General features: G+C 33.5%; 1 protein-coding gene across 8 annotated transcripts in view; it reads right to left on the bottom strand.

Moving 5' to 3' along the window:
• Positions 1-21,022, bottom strand: part of LOC144968014 (sperm-associated antigen 17-like) — a 54,231-nt gene that overhangs the window by 12,093 nt on the left and 21,116 nt on the right. For 4 of the 8 annotated variants that reach the window (XM_078905947.1, XM_078905943.1, XM_078905940.1 and 1 more), the window contains 24 exons: positions 20,825-20,994; positions 18,992-19,146; positions 18,388-18,560; positions 17,012-17,211; positions 16,511-16,657; positions 15,075-15,186; positions 14,424-14,615; positions 13,938-14,105; positions 13,518-13,654; positions 12,351-12,480; positions 11,532-11,710; positions 10,829-10,964; positions 10,029-10,231; positions 9,457-9,589; positions 8,581-8,768; positions 7,316-7,540; positions 6,513-6,781; positions 5,382-5,579; positions 4,812-4,978; positions 4,392-4,597; positions 2,520-2,652; positions 1,864-1,968; positions 1,061-1,216; positions 249-359 (listed from right to left, as the gene is read on the bottom strand). In XM_078905947.1, the coding sequence (XP_078762073.1) occupies positions 249-359; positions 1,061-1,216; positions 1,864-1,968; positions 2,520-2,652; positions 4,392-4,597; positions 4,812-4,978; positions 5,382-5,579; positions 6,513-6,781; positions 7,316-7,540; positions 8,581-8,768; positions 9,457-9,589; positions 10,029-10,231; positions 10,829-10,964; positions 11,532-11,710; positions 12,351-12,480; positions 13,518-13,654; positions 13,938-14,105; positions 14,424-14,615; positions 15,075-15,186; positions 16,511-16,657; positions 17,012-17,211; positions 18,388-18,560; positions 18,992-19,146; positions 20,825-20,994 (3,993 nt within the window). The remainder of the gene's footprint in view (positions 1-248; positions 360-1,060; positions 1,217-1,863; positions 1,969-2,519; positions 2,653-4,391; positions 4,598-4,811; positions 4,979-5,381; positions 5,580-6,512; positions 6,782-7,315; positions 7,541-8,580; positions 8,769-9,456; positions 9,590-10,028; positions 10,232-10,828; positions 10,965-11,531; positions 11,711-12,350; positions 12,481-13,517; positions 13,655-13,937; positions 14,106-14,423; positions 14,616-15,074; positions 15,187-16,510; positions 16,658-17,011; positions 17,212-18,387; positions 18,561-18,991; positions 19,147-20,824; positions 20,995-21,022) is intronic. The other 4 variants (XM_078905948.1, XM_078905946.1, XM_078905941.1 and 1 more) reach the window with 1 other exon arrangement.

Raw genomic sequence — 21,022 nt, 5'->3', positions numbered from 1 at the left:
AAAAAAAAAAAGATAAAAATAATAATTATAGCATTTACAGTGTCCAAGCATAACAAATAGAAGCAACGATTATAAGAGGCAATACCTATCGGGACAATCATTTCTTTCATCTTAAACATTACATTTAATTTTAGTTCTTCGTATATTTAAATGTGCAAAGATCCTTTATACTTATAAGAGATATAATGGTAATGTTATATGATTTTGGCACACAACACACGAGATTAACACCACACCACTCTCCCTACCCTCTTCCTCCCATGGGTGTTCTAGAATCATAGGATATTCTCCCCTCGCGATGGAGGGTTCGTATTCTGATGGTGTTTCCACCCCCAGAGCTATTTTGGGGGTAGGATTGCCTGGAAATGTTTAAATTTGTCAAAGGATGTATATATTTATAATTTGCAAATTAAATATGATATGATGTTTTCTCTAAAGGTATCTTCTTGTAAAAACAAGATATTAAGTCCTATGACAATAAGCAAAAAATTTTAAAAAGCAAAATTAGATGCAAAAATAAAAAAAAACGAAATTAAATAAAAGGGAAAACAAAAAACATACACAAAAGAACAACAAAAAAAAAAAAAAGAAAAAAAAAGAAACAAACAAAAAAGTAACTGAAAAAGACAAAAAAAGAATGACAAACTGATCTTAAAACCAATACAAATAATTGTGAAACAGTTAGTTATAATTCTTCTAGTCAAATAGGTTGGATAAATAATATTTAAAAAATTACATTAGGCCTAAACCAAATCATGCAAGGAATGAAAGTTAAACAAAGGTAAAAATAAAACTAAATAAGTAGCTACCCCACATGCAGAAAAAAAGGAAACAAAAAAGTAGAAAAAAAAGAAAATTTTGCATATAAATTTAAAGAAACAAAACAAACAACAAAAACAAAAAAAACATTTCCTCGGGAGTTATGTAAAAAAACAAAACCCATCATCTACTCAACAACAAAAAGCCGCTATGACGAAGAATTATTAGACACTTAAACCAAACCTTTACAATTTTTTAATGTTTACACCGAGATAACAAAATAAAATTGCTCTAACTGTACCTGGTCTGTCTGCGACAACCTTTCCTGCATGTGCAGGCGTCGGATTTTTGGGACGTAGCGGTGCAGGACTCCCTTGACCTCCAGCATGGGCAGGGGTAGGATTATGGGGTCTGACTCCTCCAGATGGCGTGACTGTTGCAGCTTCACTCAGCATGCCTGAGAATTGGTTGATAGACATATAATTATTTTTGACTATTCAAAACACCATTCTTTTCGGGATGGTAGAAATATAAAAAAATTTAAAATTATTATTTTCATAAGCAAATGTTTTACCAACTGTATAAAGATTTTTTTTTGGATAGAGAGGTCTAATTTTTGCCGCTAATGGTTACAATATCTTTATGTCTTTCAGGCAGCATGTAATAATAGTCATTGATTGATTATTGACCAAAAAAAGAATTGAAAGGAAAATTTATAATTCATTGACTTCAATTTTACACATAATCTATTCATACCGTTTTCGTTAATATTTATGGTTTCATAAAAATTCACAGGTCTAGTTTGCTGGTTGTACTGAAATTGTCAAAATTAAGCCACTCAATACGTAAGGCACGCTCATGAGTTGAATAAAAACTCAGATAAATTCTCCAAACAATTAAAAAACAAAAAAAAAACAACAACCCCCCCCCCAAAAAAAAAAAACCTTGACATTTTTGTTTCTTCTTATTTTGAAGCTTTTATAATTATCACTATTCAACTCCGTAGTATATGAATGTATTGACTTATAAGCAATTTGGGTTTTATTTACACAAATGACTGGAAATTGTAATTAAATGACATATAATATTATTATTTCTTCACACCTGTAAAAGACATAGGGGTATCTTGTCCATTTTTGGGGGCAGCATTAGTACCAGGGGAATCTGATGTCACTGATCTGTCACTCAATACGGAGGCACCATGCTGAGCTGAAAACAGTATGACATGAAACAGTAAATGTAAATAAAGAAATAGATCGAGAAAAAAAAACCTCAACATAAACAAGATAATAAAAAAACATTAGATTCTATTTGTAAAGCGCCACTGTGTACAAATACTTTTTGTTTAATTAGTGAAATAAGTTTTACAAATTGCTGATAATAACTGTTGTTTTTAAAAAAAGTCTGCTAAAATTTTCATTTTTGAAAAAGACCTAATTTCATGATTTGAATGAGCATTATTAATATCTACTATTCGAAGAGTAATGATAAGGACACAGAACATTTTCAACTCTATCAACACACATCATAGGCTATGAAGCCCTATTTATCAATCAATTGATAATTATTACAATTATAATTAATGATAAAATAACTTAATTATAATATTCTTTTCCAATAGTTGAAAATGATTTTAAATGTAACTTCATGTATTGTTCACTTTTGCATCCAAATTATGTATTATGTGAACAAGTACAAGTAATTTCTTTCTTTCCATTTTCTTTCTTTCTTCATTTTTTTTTGGTAACACATGTACGTACATGGTATGTGTTGTGTAAGACCAGGACTTTGTGTATAAGTCAGACGACTGTTGGTATCTCCTCTCACTGCCTCTGATCCATCCGTCCTTGGGTCATCAGACAACTGGCGAATCATTTCGTCCATGTCACTAGCCTGAAAACATTACAATATTGCTCATATTGGTGGTTATCTTATAGAATGAAAGAAAGAGAGCAGAAGAGAGAAATGAAGACAGAGAGAGAGAGAGAGAGAGAGAGAGAGAGAGAGAGAGAGAGAGAGAGAGAGAGAGAGAGAGAGAGAGAGGGGGGAGAGGGAGAGAAAGAGAGGGGAGAACACAATCTTTGTCTTTCTGATGAGGAATATCAAGGCGCAAACTTTCCCTCTTGTAGCTTGTTGCATGACAATAATAATATAATATGAAGTGTGATGGTGGTGGTGATGGTGATGTGGAGAATGGTGAAGGAGAAGGATAGTGATGGAAAAGTTGGGGTGGTTGTTGTTGTGGTGATGATGTTGATGATGATGATGATGATGATGATGATGACAATGATGACGATGATGTTGTTGATGACAATGATGGTGATGATGATTGTCATGCTGTTTGAGTGTATGGGTGTGCGTGTGTATATATATAATGTGTAATTGCGTTATGTTCATCATAATGTTGTAAAGATATATTATTATCTTTAAAGATTTTTTCTAAATTCATATCTTCTTTATTCTTAAAATCGATACTGACACCATTAAATCATAAATAACAAACAAATGATTAAAACTTGAATAAGATAATTTGGGACAAGCAGGTTGTCAACAAAAAGTCTGTTACACATTTAACACTTATTTGGACAAGCAAAACATTTAGTTGAATATATACACTATGCTGGTTAAATGAGGACTTGTTTTGATTGTAAGAACTGAAAGTATATGCTTATGTCCAACTATATTTGACAAGATGACTGTTCCAGAAGGAGGTGGTGAGCTCGTTTGTGATGCAGTGAGTAGGCAAAGATTAGTGCAAGAATGTAGAAGGAAAAATGGATCTTGTATATATAATCCTTTTGTTCAGGAGGGGAGGAGGGGGTTGGGACGTGGAAAGTTAAATTTTTTTCTTCTTGTAAATAGGAATAATTTGAAATCAGTTTGTTAAATGTGTTGCAGTTAAAATAGACAGATTTGAATAAAACAATATATAGTAAATATAGCCATCAGTTTCTATTAGTTTAATATTAGCCTGTCCTATGTATATCCGACCGTTAGTCCTTAATCTTGATTGGCTTAGTCTCTACATGAATTAAGAGTTTTTCCTTTGAAAGAAATATAAGGTTGCTTATATTAATAATAATAATAATAATAATAATAATAATAATAATAATAATAATAATAATAATAATAATAATAATAATAATAATAATAATAATAATAATAATAATAATATCAATTTCATTTATATTTATATCTCTTAGTAGAAGTTTTTGTCTGTACCTTTAGTACCACAAAAATAATATTTTAAAAACCAACCTAAATACTAATTCCTCACTTCTTTTTTTTAGCAAAAGAGTGCTCTTTTAGGCTGGGACGGGGCAGTGCTGAGATAGTTAACCCTAAATCGGTATCTCAAATAAATAGTAGTTTGATCTTGGTATTTTGAAGGACCTTATAAGCATATTATAAATAGATTTTAAATAAAAGAACTGCTTTTGAAATAATTTGGCATGTATGAGTAAAATCAAATGATGAGATAGTGTTGAACAAAAATAAGACCTAGTCTTAAAAGAAAGAACCAAATATATAACAAAGCGCATTCGGGGACATCCCCTTCTTCAGTCTAAACAAAAACAATAAGGTAGAGGCAATTGTGCATTTGATTGAAAGGGTCATAAAAAAGCAATTACCTGGGTGAGTAGAAAAGCCTTTCCAAGTTCACTGTCAAAGTATTGACCGATTGTCTTATTCATCAATTTTTTCTTTGCATCTTTCTCCTCCTCCAATTCCCTCCTGTCTCTCTCCCAATCGGCAAAAGTCCTCTTTGGTTGAGGGGTTGCAGGGGGACTGGGTGGTGGTGGTGATACTGCCTTCTCATAAATGGACTTGACGTGATCTAAACGAATAAAAGAGACTCCATTGAATTAAAATTTGATATGCAAACTACAATAAAGACAAACGACAAACTTTTAATATCACAAGTAAAGGAAGTGGTTAGTTGATGTCATCCAAATAATATGGATAAAGACCTGCATGATTTATTATCAAATCTAAGCCATTTTCTTCTTATATTAATCTACCAATTCAATAGAAGAATTAATCATATTTACCAGGGTCGCATTCACGAGGTTCTGGTCTTTGTAGTTCAGCCAGACTTTTAAGATCTTGAGCCAAAATCTTCTCATCCTCTGACCTGGGGTCTTCAATGGTCATCAAGTTGGTGGCAGACATTCGGTTAACAACAGACTTAGCATAATCTTCTAGACCTGCCTGGAGTCTGCGATTAAAAAATTAAAAGAAAATAATCAAGGTGATCTAATTCTTTTTTTTTTTAACATCTTGTTTTATTTAATTAATATGAAACATTATCTTCGGTGAAATCTTTATAGGAAACCTTTATTAACATTTCAATTACATCACGAATTTAGTGATTTAAACATACAAACATTGTCTAATGTAGTAATGGTATACTTGTAATACAAGCTAAGCAGTCATAATAATATGTCACAAGTTGTAAATCAGTCAGTAAAATTCTAACAAGACATCGTGAGCAATTTTTGTGAGTATTACTATGGTTGGGGCCGTTTTTTTTCCAAAGATTAATATTTCATTACTTCCTACAGAAGAACATTTAATAATCATGTCTTTGTTCCACTGTTGAATTAATAAAAAGTAATTACTTTTCTCTGAGCTGAGGAGATACAGGCTTATACTGAACCAGCTGTCTTAGTTCCAACTTGTTAGGGCATTTCAGGATAGGGATGCGAACAGGGCCCTTTGTTGCAGCTCCTATACTCAACCCTTGGCCTACATTGGTGCCAAATTTGGGCCCTGATTTTTTGTACTCTCTGGAAGGCAACGTCTTTAGGTCCCGGCATCTGAGTGGTGAAAAATATAAATATAAATATTTGAATTATTGACCACACAAGAGGTTAAAGTTTAAACATCTGAAGATGTATAATCAATGAATCAATCTATATTGCACATGTTCATTGCGTTAGGTACAAAAATATAATTAAAATGGGGAAAAAAAACTTCCAAAACATATCAGTATTAAAATGACAGCAATAACAATGAACATTTTCGGTAGAAAGTAAATTCAAATTCTCAAATTACCAGGGTAAAAATCAATGAACATATATCGTATCATCGGCCTCCTAATCACAGAACATTACATTTTTCAATCTGAACTTAATGATGAGATATAAAGATATCTGATTTCACTCCAACACTTAAGGTCTTCTAATATATGAAATTGCCTTTGCCATGCAAGCTTTAATTGAAATCAACTCATTCCACCAGTTATCTATTCACATATTACTCTGCCTAAAGTGGAGAGGAACAACTCAGTCACCGTTGAGTTTTCTGACATTGTTCAGTAATTTGCCAGTTATTCATATTCAAAGGATGTTTTATTTGAAAACAAAAATATTCTAATCTCCCCTCAAAATGATATTGTGATAATCATTGGCTTGTCAACCTCCCCCCCCCTCCCTTTAAAAAAAATATGTGAAGTCCAAAATCATAGATGTAACAGAAGCTGTGAATTGATTACTTTGGAGAAAAAATAGTTTAAGACGTGGAATCAGCTCTAAACGCTCAATTTCAATCCAAAAATGACAATGTGGAAAAGTAGCCATAAAAATATTAAAACACTGGCTTCAAACCTGGACACTTAAGTAATCTGAAAATGTGAGAATGGGGCTCAAGGATGGATAAAAAAACCCAGTTTTATTAAAGAACTGAAGTTATTGATTATTCACGTTTGTAAATCCTAAATAAAAATGTATGTGCATGAATAATTTGCTTACCTAATTCCTTGAGGTATGATAGACTCTTGGTCGTACATCTTCAACCACTTTTCTGACAGTCCAGACAGGTAAGGTTTGAGAATTGTGATGCCGGAAACTCCTGGATGGTCAGGAAGCACATCCTTCAGGACAGCAGTAGCAGGGTTTTGCTCTGACATCATCAAATACTCAGCTATGTCTTGGTATCGCAGCAACTCTGTTCCACTTCCATCAGCGTGGATGATGAAGAACCTTGGAGCATGTTGTCCGTATGTTGTGATCTTGGAATCCTGTAAATAAACAATTAATTATTTCAGAGAAATATACTGTTTACTCTTTTTTATACTTTGACGAATGATAATAATATAAAAAGGTTTTAAAACTCTATCTAGGTAATTCATTTTATTATGTCTTAATTTTGAGAAGAAATACATTTTATATTTTTTCTTCCAGATTTTCATTAAATCTATAACAAACGAGTGTTGTACTTCAACCTAAATATCAACATAAGAAGAATGCTTGTAAATTGTTACAAAGTATTTGGATTATAACTTCATAACATATTTCATAAAGAAAATACAAATAAATATTTGAATCATCGACCACATAAGAGGTTAAAGTTTAAACATCTGAATCTGTATAATCAATGAATCTATCTTTTCAAAGTTGGCAAAAATGTATCAGCAGATTAATTGCGGTACTGAGAAGAAAACAAATATTGTGGGATTATGCTATTTTGAATTACAGTTTGCATAGTATCTGATGTTTTCAGATTTTCCAATCAACAATATTAAACAAAGAAAATGTTGCATTTGCATCCTTACACGCTGCTCATCACTGTCATCTGATAAAATTTCTTCAAGTTGAATAGGAATGACATTATAATCTCCTGTGGATCGAACATTGAAAACATTTCCCTCTGGATCAACTGTTTCCACAACTACATCTGCATTGTGACGAAGGACGTATTGGAGTTCCCTCTCTGGCATCATGTGTTCCAGGAAACTGCTACGCCGAGGGAAATATACCATGGTGCCTTCTGTGTCCACCTGTTTGAGGATATGGAATCACAAAGATAACAATTAATTGATGTAAATGTATTGATATTGTAGTATTGTAGTTTTCATATGCTCAACCTGAAAATAAGCGACAAAGAAAAAAAAACCCAATGAAACAAAGCAACTGAGTCCTTCAGGTTAAAATTTTTTATTCATTTATGCTGAAGATAAAGATCGGACAACAGTTATGGTAATTTATCTAACCATTACTGTATGGTGGACAATCAGAGAGTTCTGATAGCAGTGCGATATTAATAGCTCAAAGACATGAACACCTACACATCAGACATTTTATATACAGACATGTAAGTGGCAGTTGACAAAATTATCTGAAAATGTTTCATAGAACGAACATCACAAACGATTTAAGTCAATATGCTTAGAAAAAATACAAAATGATGCTAAAAATAGTAAAACAATTGTGATGATATTGTTGGAAATCCGATAATTGTAGGACAATTTGCAGGTCTGTGTAAATGGAGTCATTTGAAAGTCTGGGAATTTCTCTAGGTTCATGGAGATAAGTATGCTGGTCTTCCTTCATGTGGTGTTGGATAAAATCGAAAGTTTTCTCGTTCATTGCTAAATTTGGGAATCCACAATGTGGGTTGTCAGGCATGTGGTCCCTATCTTGATTTAATTCTTGCACCTTATCAGACTCACCACAAGCAATCTGCAAACTTTCATGATTGGGTTTCAAAGTTGGGGGCTTCACCAAGCTGTGAACGCATGCTATCTTTTTAAAACTCAATCTTGTTTCCTCAGACCTCACATTACTTGCTTTGTGACATCATAACCATAATATAAACATTTGTAATACAAAAGTGAAACTTGGGTTTGATTACTTGTATATATAAATTTTATCTCTAAAGTTGATAGCTAGGCTGCCACAGGTCAATATTCAGAACTTTCAGATTGTCGTTAGTAGTTTTCAAATATTAAATATATCAAAATGTCTATCTTTCCTCATTATTGACTGTGATCAGGTATTTAAAATACAAAAAATACAACAAATCCTACAAATTTCATACCTCAATACGTCCTCCTCTACTATGGTGCAGGATGTAATATCCATCAGGGAATACATTGATGCTGGTACCACTTCCGAAGACTGTCAGGTTTTCAGAGGTTGATGTATTGAATTCCACTGTGGCGAAGGCAGGGCATTCCACCTTGACAAACTTGAGGGTTTGCATCGTCATATCAGGGCTAGCGTCTCCTAGTTGTTAGAACAATGAAAAGGTGTAAATGGTTGGGGTTGCTGTTGTGAAAAACAAATGTGATGTCGATTCATAATAATGTATATTAATTGTGTGCAGCACAATTATCTGTCGGATAGAGGCTCTGGACGTTGATCTGTGTGATAATTTCAGTGAAGTGATAATGTATAGTAAAAATAAAGGGAGTAAAAATGATTCTTAGAAAAGTTACAAAAGAAAGTAAACGACGTTAACACATTTCCTTTTCTTGTTTACCCGAAGAAGGCCAAAGGTCGAAACGTCATTTACTTTGTTTTGTAACTTTTATAAGAGTCATTTTTACTCCCTTTATTTCATCATACATTTTATTGACTCATTTAGGTACCTCTAGATATTGATAATGTATTTGCAATAAAATCTAAACAATGCCTATTTCAGTGCATACTACTATTCTAAAAGAAAATATCATCACCGCTTCTACTGAAACATCAACTCTCTTCCTTCTTTATATTTGTTATCTTATTGCATTGATTTTCCCTGTTAAATTCAAATATACTTACAAGGCAGATCGCTGTTATTAAGTAGCATAAAACAAGCACTCTTCAGTAATTACAACCTGGTTACATTTAAAATTAATATCTATTTGATCAATACAACATTGGGTTAATCTTTAAAGAAAGGTTTGTAAAGTTTTAAATTCTAGCTAACCATCATTCTCATCGTTGGCAACAGAGGTCTCTCTGTAATACACTGTAATGCGAGTCCCATCTGCATGCTCTACTACAGTAGTGCCATCTGGGTAACTTACAGTGATCACATGGTCATCTCGGGTCGCCATTGTCTACAAAATATAGAAGAAAATGCTTTGAAAACATTTGTTGATTCAGGTTAACGTAAAAATCAATCAAAGAAAAAGTGATTATAATTTGAAGATGAAAGATTAAGAGTTGAAAATAAAAAAAAATATTCTAGTTTTTAGCTAAAACCTAGTAAAATGCATTGCCTTAATCTTAACTTGAAGCATGTTCGAAATCTGCATTATCTGTTGGTATTATATGCTTTTTGATGTAAAAATAATATTATCTTATCTAAATAAATACGTCTTGTAAGCAGCTGTTTACATACAATATAATCAGTGTAAATGAAAGAAACCACAAATCAAAGCGAGTGAAAAAAAAAGACAAAAATTGTACAAATAATATGACAGTTTAGTGAAAGTAGTCGACAGGCTCAGGATAGCAGATAGGACGTTTTGGTTAGTTTATTTAATTTATACAAACCTGTTGAGTGTCGGGATCAGTAGCCAAGCATATGGGGACGGCTGCTAACTCATTGCAGTCTCCAGTGTCCTTGGTAATCCTCATCCTCTCTCCAGTAGGGTATGTGATGACCCAACTGCCTGCAGCCTGGGTTAGCTTCACTTCCTCTTCCTGGTCGGGTTCCTGATTGGCAGCCTTCTTTGTTTTGCTGGCTGATCCTCTTCCTGTAAGAAGTCATTTTGAAGAAAAAAAATATATGTATTGAGGTAATGTACAAAAACAAAAGTTCATTACCCTTATGATAGATATGACGTGTAATAAATTCTATGTGTTAAGGGGTTTCCCTTTGAAATTTCATTTTTTAAATAATTGAGAAACAAACAAACATAACTACCTTTTATATTCATGTCATTTCCAAGAGAATTTAGAAATACAAACAGCAAACAAAATTACTCGTGTATATTTATTGTTAATTTTCTAGATTACAAAATAATTCAAGATCCTTTTTTCTTTTTTCAGAAAAGTTATTTTCAGATTTTAAAATAGAAAGCAAGCGATATTCTTTAAAGTGTGAAATTAAAAGTCTTATCCCCATTTAGCGGCAATGCTCTTAAAATCCAGAAAGATCAGTATAAGATTTAAAATTAATTTATTTCTGGTTAAAAGAAAGTCATTACTTTGCAAAGAAAGTAAGAGCAACAAACCCTATGCTAGTTAAGATTAAGATAATTATAAACAAATGAGATACTAGAGATTTTTAAGTTTTATTAAGTCACAATAGATACACAAGTTTCAGTTGCATTGTATTGTGAGCCTCTTGCCTTTCTTATTTGAAGGTGTCTCTCTTCCACCGTCTGGTCCAGGGCTCTTGACACTACGAGATGGGGAGGTGGCTCGGCTGTGAGGGTTATACCACTGACCAGTAAAGACACTTACTGTCCCATCAGCACTCAGGACCTGGATCAAGCGTGTAATATCATAGTAAGTTAATAAACCCTTTAAGACTTTTCATATATACAATAAATTGATTCCTGATATTCACCCATGTCAGTTTCTATTGTGCATTTTAAAATGATTTAATCAAAGAAATCATCATGATAATCAAAACTCTTGACACTTATTTGTTAACGATGTAAAAGCATTTTATACTATAATTTTCACTTCTCAATTCAGTGAAAATAAAAACATAGTAAATGACAAACTTTCTGAATGTTTGAAACAAAATGGTAAAAAAAACCCAAAAAACTCTTTTGAGAAAAAACATAAGCGCTGATTTTGGTCCTACTTGAAGACGATCAACAATTGAAAACTACTGGGATGACGTATCAGAAAGTGCCAAAATGCTACTTTTGACAAAACAACAATTGCTGAATCAACAAAAAACGGATTTAGGGAGAAATATGGTGCATCTGCAAGAAGAAGCAATGATTGGTTATTTCAAATAAAACAAAAGAACTTTGAAAGCTATGTTCATATTTTCATTTCATCATTTCCCAAACATTTCTTTTTTCTTTTTTTTTTTACCTCAACAGATCCGTCCACCATATTTTTGACAACACTTCCATCTGCAGTAATGACACGCGACACCTCAGTTTGAATGTATTTACGGCGAGATGACTCACAGTCCTGTTTCCCTTTAGATTTAAATGGATAGCTCTGTCTGACTGCCAGTTGGCGATCTTCATTCGACGATGGATTTACACCTGTTGGCAATACATGCAGTTTATTCATATCTAAATTTCAATAGACAAATATCAAATCAATCATGATTCACTAATCATAATCAAACAAAGTCATTCTTCTCCTTTTTCTTCATTTTCTTCTCTTCTTCTTCTTCTTCTTCTTCTTCTTCTTCTTCTTCTTCTTCTTCTTCTTCTTCTTCTTCTTCTTCTTCTTCTTCTTCTTCTTCTTCTTCTTCTTCTTCTTCTTCTTCTTCGTCTTCTTCTCCTTCTTCTTCTTCTTCTTCTTCTTCTTCTTCTTCTTCTTCTTCTTCTTCTTCTTCTTCTTCTTTTTCTTCTTAGTTGTTTTAAAAATCCTTAATATTCGATGTATATATATGATTATTATTTTTGTTGTTGCTTAATATTCAAATTTAAAACGAGCAATCGTGTCAGTTAAAGGTAATCATAACATGAAACAAAATATAAGGATCTCATTTATATAAGACACAAGTTAAAAAAGTATATTAGTTTATTAATTGATATAATAAGAAATTGATTATAATATTGCATAAATTGTGATGAATAAATAAGGTCTGTATGTCTATTTTTATTCCTTCAGGATGTAATCGAATATTGATGGGGGACATCTGTACAATCAAATCTCATCTCGATAAGATCTTACCAATAGAGCTCTGGAGAAAATACTTGATGTTTAGACCATCTGGGCAAGTAACAAAAAGTTCCTGGAATTGTTGTTTTGGCAAAGGCTTTTCAGAATCCTTCTTCTCTTCCTCCACGACTTCATCATCGGCCTAATATGAAATGAAGTGAAGCGAGTTAGTGATGCCATAGAAAGTCAATCTTAGTTGGATTTAAATGCATTGGATTCAAACATTTTTTATGACCCGAGTTTTAACCAGTTAACTGCCTTACTCTGGAAAAAAACTATATTTAAAAATTTGGCCGGAAAACTCGTTCTTCAAATATCGATTGATATAAATGACCCTTTATCATGGCAAAAAATCTCAAACCTGGGACTTTCCGAAGTCCCGAGTTTGAGAGTTTTTGCCGAGCTAAGAGTCTTTTATATTGATCGATATAAGAAGGACGAGTTTTTCTGGCCAAATTTTTAATTAAAGTTTTTCCAGAGTATGGCAATTCACTGATTTAAAAATTCCATCTTGTACTGATGTGTAGAGTAATCTGAAAAAAATGTGAAAAATTTAAGAGTAACTTAAGTGATGGAAAGTTATTCTTGTTACACGTTTACTTACAAATTTCCAATTAAAAACTGATTTCAACTGATTGTGTACTGGTAGAAAATGCCAATCTAATTGTTGATATTGTGTTTATGTTGTAGAATGAGCAAAACTATTATATTTATATCTTTATATCTTTGAGACCTGTGTTGATGTATATGTGTGAGTGTCTGTGCTTGAGAGTGTGTTAGAGTGTAATAGTAGTTGTAGCTTCAGTGATTATGGCAGTAAGATGTCTTTTGCAATAAAATCAGGTGAGGTTAAGCCAGACAGTTACTGGATGGATGACAGTGGTAGCAAATTTTCCACCAGCTTTGTGTGATTGGTATAAGGCACTTTACACATTACTTAATCAACTCAGGTGTGAATGAGTACCTGGCTATAGGCACTGGCGAGTACTGTATGGAAATAAAAAATTAGCTAGAGATTGCCTGTATGGCGAATGAATGAAGCATTATGAATTTGTTTAAATGTGTCATTTATATGGTCACATTCATATATTGATAATACTTATAGATTAGGTATATAGAAATAATTTTTAAAAATCTAAAAATGAGTAGCAAAAAATAAATCAATAGAAATTATACTACCGGTAGCTTTTCAGGCTCTGGAGTGGGCAAGCTCTTCTTGCTTCCATCTTTCTTCTTGGATGGCGATGTAGCTTGCGGTATGGAGGGTGACTCTTGCATCACTGGGGGTACGTACAAAGTTGGCTCATATGGTTTCACTGTGTGCAAGACAAATGGAAAGATTCATTAGCTTTTCAAATTAGTGTTTTGGTTTTTAAAAAGTGAAAAAAAACACAATCTAAAAGAAAATCAGACAAAAAAAACACAAAACAAAACACATCATGCTCTCATTTCTCATCTTTAGAAACGGCCAAGACAAGTATTGCAAATTCTAACAGCTAGACTTTGTGAGTAACTTAGCTTACACAATGGAACTTGAAATGAATTACCCAATTTTACTTTCAATCCGACAATAAATGAGTAAACTTTTGAAAGACTTACAGTAAGATTCGCCACTTGGTCCAAATTGACTGAGTGCTAGGACCATTCCGTCTGACAGATGGGCTGTTACTGATCCAAACTGACTGACAGCTGGACGAGTTACTGGGATTTCAATGTCCTCTGTCTTTTCCCTCTCACTGGAGTCATCTTTTTCAGTTGCTGTCTCTTCTGTTGAGGAATTTAAATAATTGCAGAATTAATGTCTGTTTTTTATTTGTTTTTGTTTTTCTTTTTGCTTTAGGGGTTTTAGTGCACTTACCACACTTTTAGATAATTTCATCCCAACAATAGGACTTATGTGCGCCATGACCCCAACCCACCCCCCTAAACAGGTCTTATATTTTGCACAATATTTACTGATTTTTATTGACCATATTTTGGTGTTTCAGTAGTATAATAACCCTCATGGTTCAATATTCAATCGGGAGCAAAATGGAGATTTTTAAAATGAATTCTGAATTCAATTAAATGATAACGTGTGGTCACCTTTCTCTGACTTCTCCATTTCTGATTTGTCAGCTGTGGACACCTTGGCCCTCGACATGGCATTGGTTGTCTCTGTTGCCCTCAGGTTGGTCTCATAATCTTCCGGGAGTCCCATATCCTCACGAGGATTCAGGATGTGAAGGCTGAAAACATGACCATCTTTCAACACAGTTGATCGAACAGCAGTTGTACCTGGTAGTGATTAAAATAAAAGAGAACAGTGTTACAACAACTAGGGAAAGAAAACTAAACTCTTTTAAGATTGGCGGTAGCTAGTAGTCCTTCAAAACTATTGGGCTCATAAAGCCAGAGTTTATCCCGATTTCTATAGTGTGAAAGAGACAATAGCAATTGCTTGGTACCCTTTTCATAGGACACTAGTGTGCAACAAAGTACTTTCCAACAGACCCAGTATCCCAATTACTGCTGGATGGATAGGGGGATCGGAAAAAAAATAATTCTCAACTTCACCCGGGATCAAACTTGGTCTCTTTAAGTGTGGGGCAAATGGTCTACTAGCTGAGCTTTTTGGGACCATCTGAAGGTAACTTGACTATATTGCTAATATTATCTATGTTAAGAGAATAAATTAGTGCGGTAAAATTATACATTCCATGAAAAATCAGATGAGAGCTATAATACAGTATATACCTTGAGCAAATTCTGTCCTCTCAGTTTTAATCTGTCCTCCATCACACGGGAAGAGAGTGGTTGTAATGCCAGACACATGAATCAACTGGTTGCCCGTATTGTAACCAGAAAACTGAAATGACACATAAACATTTGCATACAGTATTATGATTTTACTCTGTCTTGTAAATAGTACATTGGTCAATAAATTCTGTATATTCACTAAATCCAGTTGACACTTTAAAAAGGTTTTTACTAGGAATATGGTCACAGAAGATTACCACATGACAACTTAGACACATTTGTAAATGGAGCATAAATTTGTTGATGTAAATCACCCTTCACAACGCCGCCAGAGAAGTTTTGAAAAAAGACAAAAAAATCATCTGCCTCTGATCTCCTTAGAGATTTGCACTGGTTGCCTGTTGAGAAATGCATCATCAATTAAATATGTTCCATTGTCTATAAAACACTATATATATATATATATATATATATATATATATATATATATATATATATATATATATATATATATATATATATATATATATGGCCCTGTCCAGAGTAGAAATCTAAGATCTTATAGCGATAAAACACAATCTTATCTAAACTGAAAACATCTCGCAAAATTGGTGAACAATCTTTGAATTTTCGGTACCCAATTTTTGGAACACTCTCCCCAAAAATGTTAGAAGTGCTGACTCACTATCAGCTTTCAAATAAAAATTTCCAAGATTTTTCTACAACAGAGAGGACCTACAAAATGTATCTGTCGTCAATCTGGAATTTAGTAATGCATTTATGTCTTTATTGATTTTTGTTGTTGGCTGAAAAAGGGTTTTGTGTTGGGTATTTTGTTCCTTTTTGAAGCTGTTATATTCATTTTTGTTTATGGCTAAGGATTCCTGAATTATGTCTGTAGAAAGTTGATTAGACATTCTATTGTATGGATATTGTAATTCTTAACAACAATGGTCACAAGAGAGACATCTTTCAGAGCCATTAGGCCCATGGAGATGGAGTGAAACGGACAATAGCAATTGCTTGCTTCCCTTTGAATAGGATAATAGTTTATTGCAAAGTACTTTCCACTAGATCTAACAGACCCAGCTGCTACTCAATCATTGCTAGGTGGACAGAAAAAAAATCTCACTCAAGAGTGATCTTGGTCCCTTTGCATGTGAAGCGAGTGCTCTGACCTATTGGGACACCTACAAGAGAGACATGCTTTATTATTGCCTTCATTATGAAATGATTAATGAAATGATAAACAACAGAGATTTGGGTTCTAATTATCCATTGTGGACTGCAATCAACAAGAAAGCCGAAAATATCAGAATCAATTCCAATCTTTAAAAAATGTTGATGATAACTAAGAGGTAAATTAAATGTATCAATCATTCACAATCAACTATAACATTGCAGAATTTCAACAAAATCGAACCACAACTTACCGGCCAGAACTTTTCCTCTTCTTTGGGTTCTTCGGCAACGGCAGCATCTCCAGTGGGTGGTGCATTTACATCAATGTCTTGACGAGATTGACGGGATTTCGCACTTCCTCTGGGACTTTTGGCTTTTTCTTGCTTCTCTTTTTCTTCCTGAAAATCAAGTTGAGAATAACATATTACTAACACCTATTGAAATAAAAATATTTTTTTTGAAACATCAGAATGCAACCCTGGAAAATTTTAAAAATTAAATTAGGAGATATCATTAGCTGAAAGTGACGTCAACATCAAAGGGTCAAGATGTAATCGGGAAATTTCTGGATATTGTATAAATGTTTTGTAAAAAAATGTAGTTTTCAATGAAGGCTTTTAACCCAAAACGGCAAAAATTAGCCACTAATCATTTTTTAAATATCTGTAATGATGAGCTGATTAAAATTTTATTTCAGAGTAACACGAGAAATCATAAAACAAATTAAATCCGTAAAATATACTTAATATCACCTTCTCCCTCTTTTGAGCGGATCTTGACCTCTTATCCAGTTTGGCTTTCTCCTTCTCCTCTTCCTCAGCAGCCATCCTATCTTGCTCCATCTGATAAGCCTTCAGGGAGCCTTGACGGATATAGGGGTTTGATGAGGCACTGCCGGGGCGCTCTTGGCTACTGCTACGGGACCCAGCTTTGGGAGACTTGGACCGAGATGCTGAGGACAGTCAATTAAAGTTAAGCTTCAAAAGAAATGTTTACGAATTGTTATATATCTATTCAAATACGCAATAATCATAAAAGGTATCAAAGTAGACAGTCAAGGCTGTCAGCCAATGGCATCAAGATTAAGTCATTTAGATCAAGAGGTCGAAAAAATACAACCGTGGGATTTTATTTCACCCTCTCTTAGTTCAAAAGATTTTGTTCAATTAAGTCAAGTGATGTTATAGATAGATGCTATAAAAACGTTCCCGTGTTAACAGTTTTGAAATAAAACTGACGTGCTGAGAAAGACAATAAACTTAGAAAAAATGAGAACTCTGAAACTTACTTATATAAAGAGTTGAAAAAAACCCAAAATATATCGTCATAATGGCATATTGCATATGAAGAATTAATGAAAGGAAAAAGGATGAAAGTGAAAATAATGAGATCAGGCAAAATAAAATACAAACTATAAAAATGGCGTATGATACATATCGGAATGTCTGAGGTTAAAATAATAATAAATCAGAAAAGGAAAGCTGGGTTCCAAAAATTTTATAGATAATTTGGTTTTGCATTATTTTCTACTTAATCTATCATTGTGTCATACCCCCCCCCCCCCCTCCTCTTATTTTTCACATTGATGAAAGGAAAAGGGTCAATCCATTCATTCAATGAATTGATAAATGCTCACAGATAACTTATGTTTCTTCTCATACTGATAAAAGCAAAGTAAGGACATTGCCTCTTTGCTTTAAATGTGACTATAAAAATATTGAATTCATACTTTATAAATTATAATTTTTGTTAAAACTATGAATTTCACTTATCCCTGATAAATTTCTTCAATACAAATAATGCATTCATGAAGAATTATGGGACCGTGATAGCTTAAATGCTTGAGCAAAAGGACTAAGCTATCATGACTTAGGTCACAATTTTTCTCTGACCCTTTTGTCCATCCAACAATGACTGGGCAGCTGGATCTATCATATTTACTGAAAATTACTTAGCAACAAATTAGCGTCCAATTAAAAGGATAAAAAGTATTTTTCACTATGAAATGATTCATAATCTAGGGGTCTACTCAAACTTTATGATGCTCATGGATTGAAATAACTAATTTAAAAAAAACCTATATTAATATAAGGAAAGGTGTATTGGGGAATGGGGAGGGTATTCTTACGTGATTTGCGAGGCGACTTTGCTCTCTTATCTGCCTTCTCCTTCTCTTTGGCTTTATCTTCCTCCTCTTTCTGTATTCCCTCTACTTCTTTAGAGAGAATCTTGGCTTGATATTCAGCTTCTTTCTCTTTCAGCCAGTCAACAATCCTCTCAGCAGTGAATTCAAGATAGTTCCTGAATAAATTTAAATCATTTGAGGAAAACGTTTTTTAAAGATCATGTTTATCAAATACTCAGACTGTCTAAGTTACAAAGTTTAAATGAAAGAGAAGGAGGAGAAGGAGAAGGAGGAAGAGAAAGAGGAGGAGAATGAGGAGGAGGAAGAGGAAGAGGAGGAAGAAGAGAAGGAGGTGAAGAAGAACAACATGAAGATAGCTAGATAAAAATGCATCGACATTTAATAAATTTTAAAGATATAAAAATATTTTAAATGAACATGCCTCTGCTGCAATATTTTTCTCCTCTATATGAATGATAATAATACTCTTTTTTTCTTTCAAAGCGATCCTTTTCTTTGTAAAATCACCATACACACAATCCAATCTAACCACAATAGGGCATTTTGAGCCTAATAAATGAAGTATAATCTTTCTTCTCCTACTTACCTAAATCCAACATTAGAATGGAGTTCAACGTGCCAATCAACGTGGTTCTGTAGTTCTGCCCCATATGGGTTGTGTAGAACCACCATGAGCGTTCCATCGCGTTTGTGGTGGTACGTCTCTACAAATGGCAGGTAGTAACACGCTTCTTGTAACACCTTTGTAGTGGGTAAAGAGATTTGCAGTTCAGAAAATAATAATAATAATAATAATAATAATAATAATAATAATAATAATAATAATAATAATAATAATAATAATAATAATAATAATAATAATAATAATAATAATAATAATAATAATAATAATAATAATAATAATAATAATAATGGAATTTATTTATATTGCATCCAATCCTCTATACAATAAAGCTCTAGGCGCATAACAATAACATCAATCCATTCAAATTTCTCTCTCTCTCTCTCTCTCTCTCTCTCTCTCTCTCTCTCTCTCTCACACACACACACACACACACACATAAACACACACACCGTCTCTCCGTCTCTTTTTTCTGAACATATCTTTTTTTTTTATAGTAAAACCAAATGTACAGTGCAATCCCTTTCAAAGGCATCAAACATGAGATTCCAGATATGACAACGTGACACCAAAGATGTATTTTTTCCCTACAAACATAATGTCAAAAAATATCAGATAATATGACATAAAATATGACAATTCACCCATATAAACGCTACATTGAATAAGTCCTACGTAGTAGTATTAAGTCAAAAATAGCAGTTTGAATGAAAATTAAATGTGTGAGAATCAACAATCTCCCAGCCTAGCCTTTAAACTGCCCCTTATAGTGTCCAAACATCAGTTTATGATTGGTTTATTATTTGGTTTCATTGAATTGCTTTCTATTTTGGTTTTTATCATCAATTCACATCATCATAAACACCTCAGAAAATCTATCCCTTTATATTGCCATCATTCTATGTATAGATAGAATGCGCTTGAGTTCACAACCTTGCCATCCGGAAGTATAACGGACCAACACACAAACTCTGTGTAACCATGAACTTTTATAGTTTGGTTAATACAGTTTAGTGAGAACAACTCACAAACGCGGATGGCAAAAACAATAACAAAGGCCTGAGTGACGTCATCTTCGAACTATCTATTAATTGGTCATAACAATTTTCAGTTACAGCAACAAATTCTCTGCATGTTGTGCATGTCCTCATAAATAAATAAATACATAAATAATTAAATGGAAAAATAAATAAATAAATGAACGAGTGAATAAATAAATAAATATCAACATTTATGTACAGAATTCCACAGATTTACCATGCTCAATGCCCTTCCCAATGTTTCAGTAATTCCCTCATCAGATCAAATCGAACTATACCATTGCTGGGGGTCAGCGTGGCTCAGCGGTACGGTCTTTGCCTCATACCCGAAAGGTACAGAGTTCGATCACCCGCCGCTGCGCTATGTGGCCTTGAGCAAGCCATCTTGCCCTAGCTCAATTTGCAGCACTGCACTGCGGCTGACGTCTGGGTTATTCCATTCTCCCCTTGGAATAGACCTTAGAGAATAATTTCCCCTATGGGATGAATAAAGGGAATTTTATTTTTTTATATTTTATTTTTTACTCATTCACACCTGAGTCGAGTGGAGAAATGTATGTTAAGTTCCTTACCCAAGGACACAACATTGGGACCAGAATTTTCCATGATCACTGTCACCTATCCAGCCACCAACCATATTCAACATTGCTTAACTTTTGTAACACTGAACCACTAAGCGACACCTAAGAGGGATTGCGCTGTAATAAAAAGTTAGGAAATGAGTTTATAGAATGAAGAACAAACAAGATTCACATACCTGAAGGAGTATGGCTGGTTTGAAGTGCTCCGCAAAGCACCACTGGTCCAGGTTTCTCTTTTGTGCCTCAACAACCTCCATCAACACATCATGTATGTTTTTGCCGTCTTTCTTGTCCCCATTAAAATCTGTACCAGTATCGTCAGCAGCAACAGTCACGTCAAAGTGGACTGGAAACATTAATGGTTGGATTTTTGT

This window comes from Berghia stephanieae, chromosome 3 (genome assembly GCF_034508935.2).
Source record: "Berghia stephanieae isolate SIO BIC M18660-M18661 chromosome 3, UCSD_Bste_1.3, whole genome shotgun sequence".
Taxonomy (NCBI): domain Eukaryota; kingdom Metazoa; phylum Mollusca; class Gastropoda; order Nudibranchia; family Aeolidiidae; genus Berghia; species Berghia stephanieae.
This window is presented reverse-complemented; position numbering and strand designations above follow the sequence as displayed.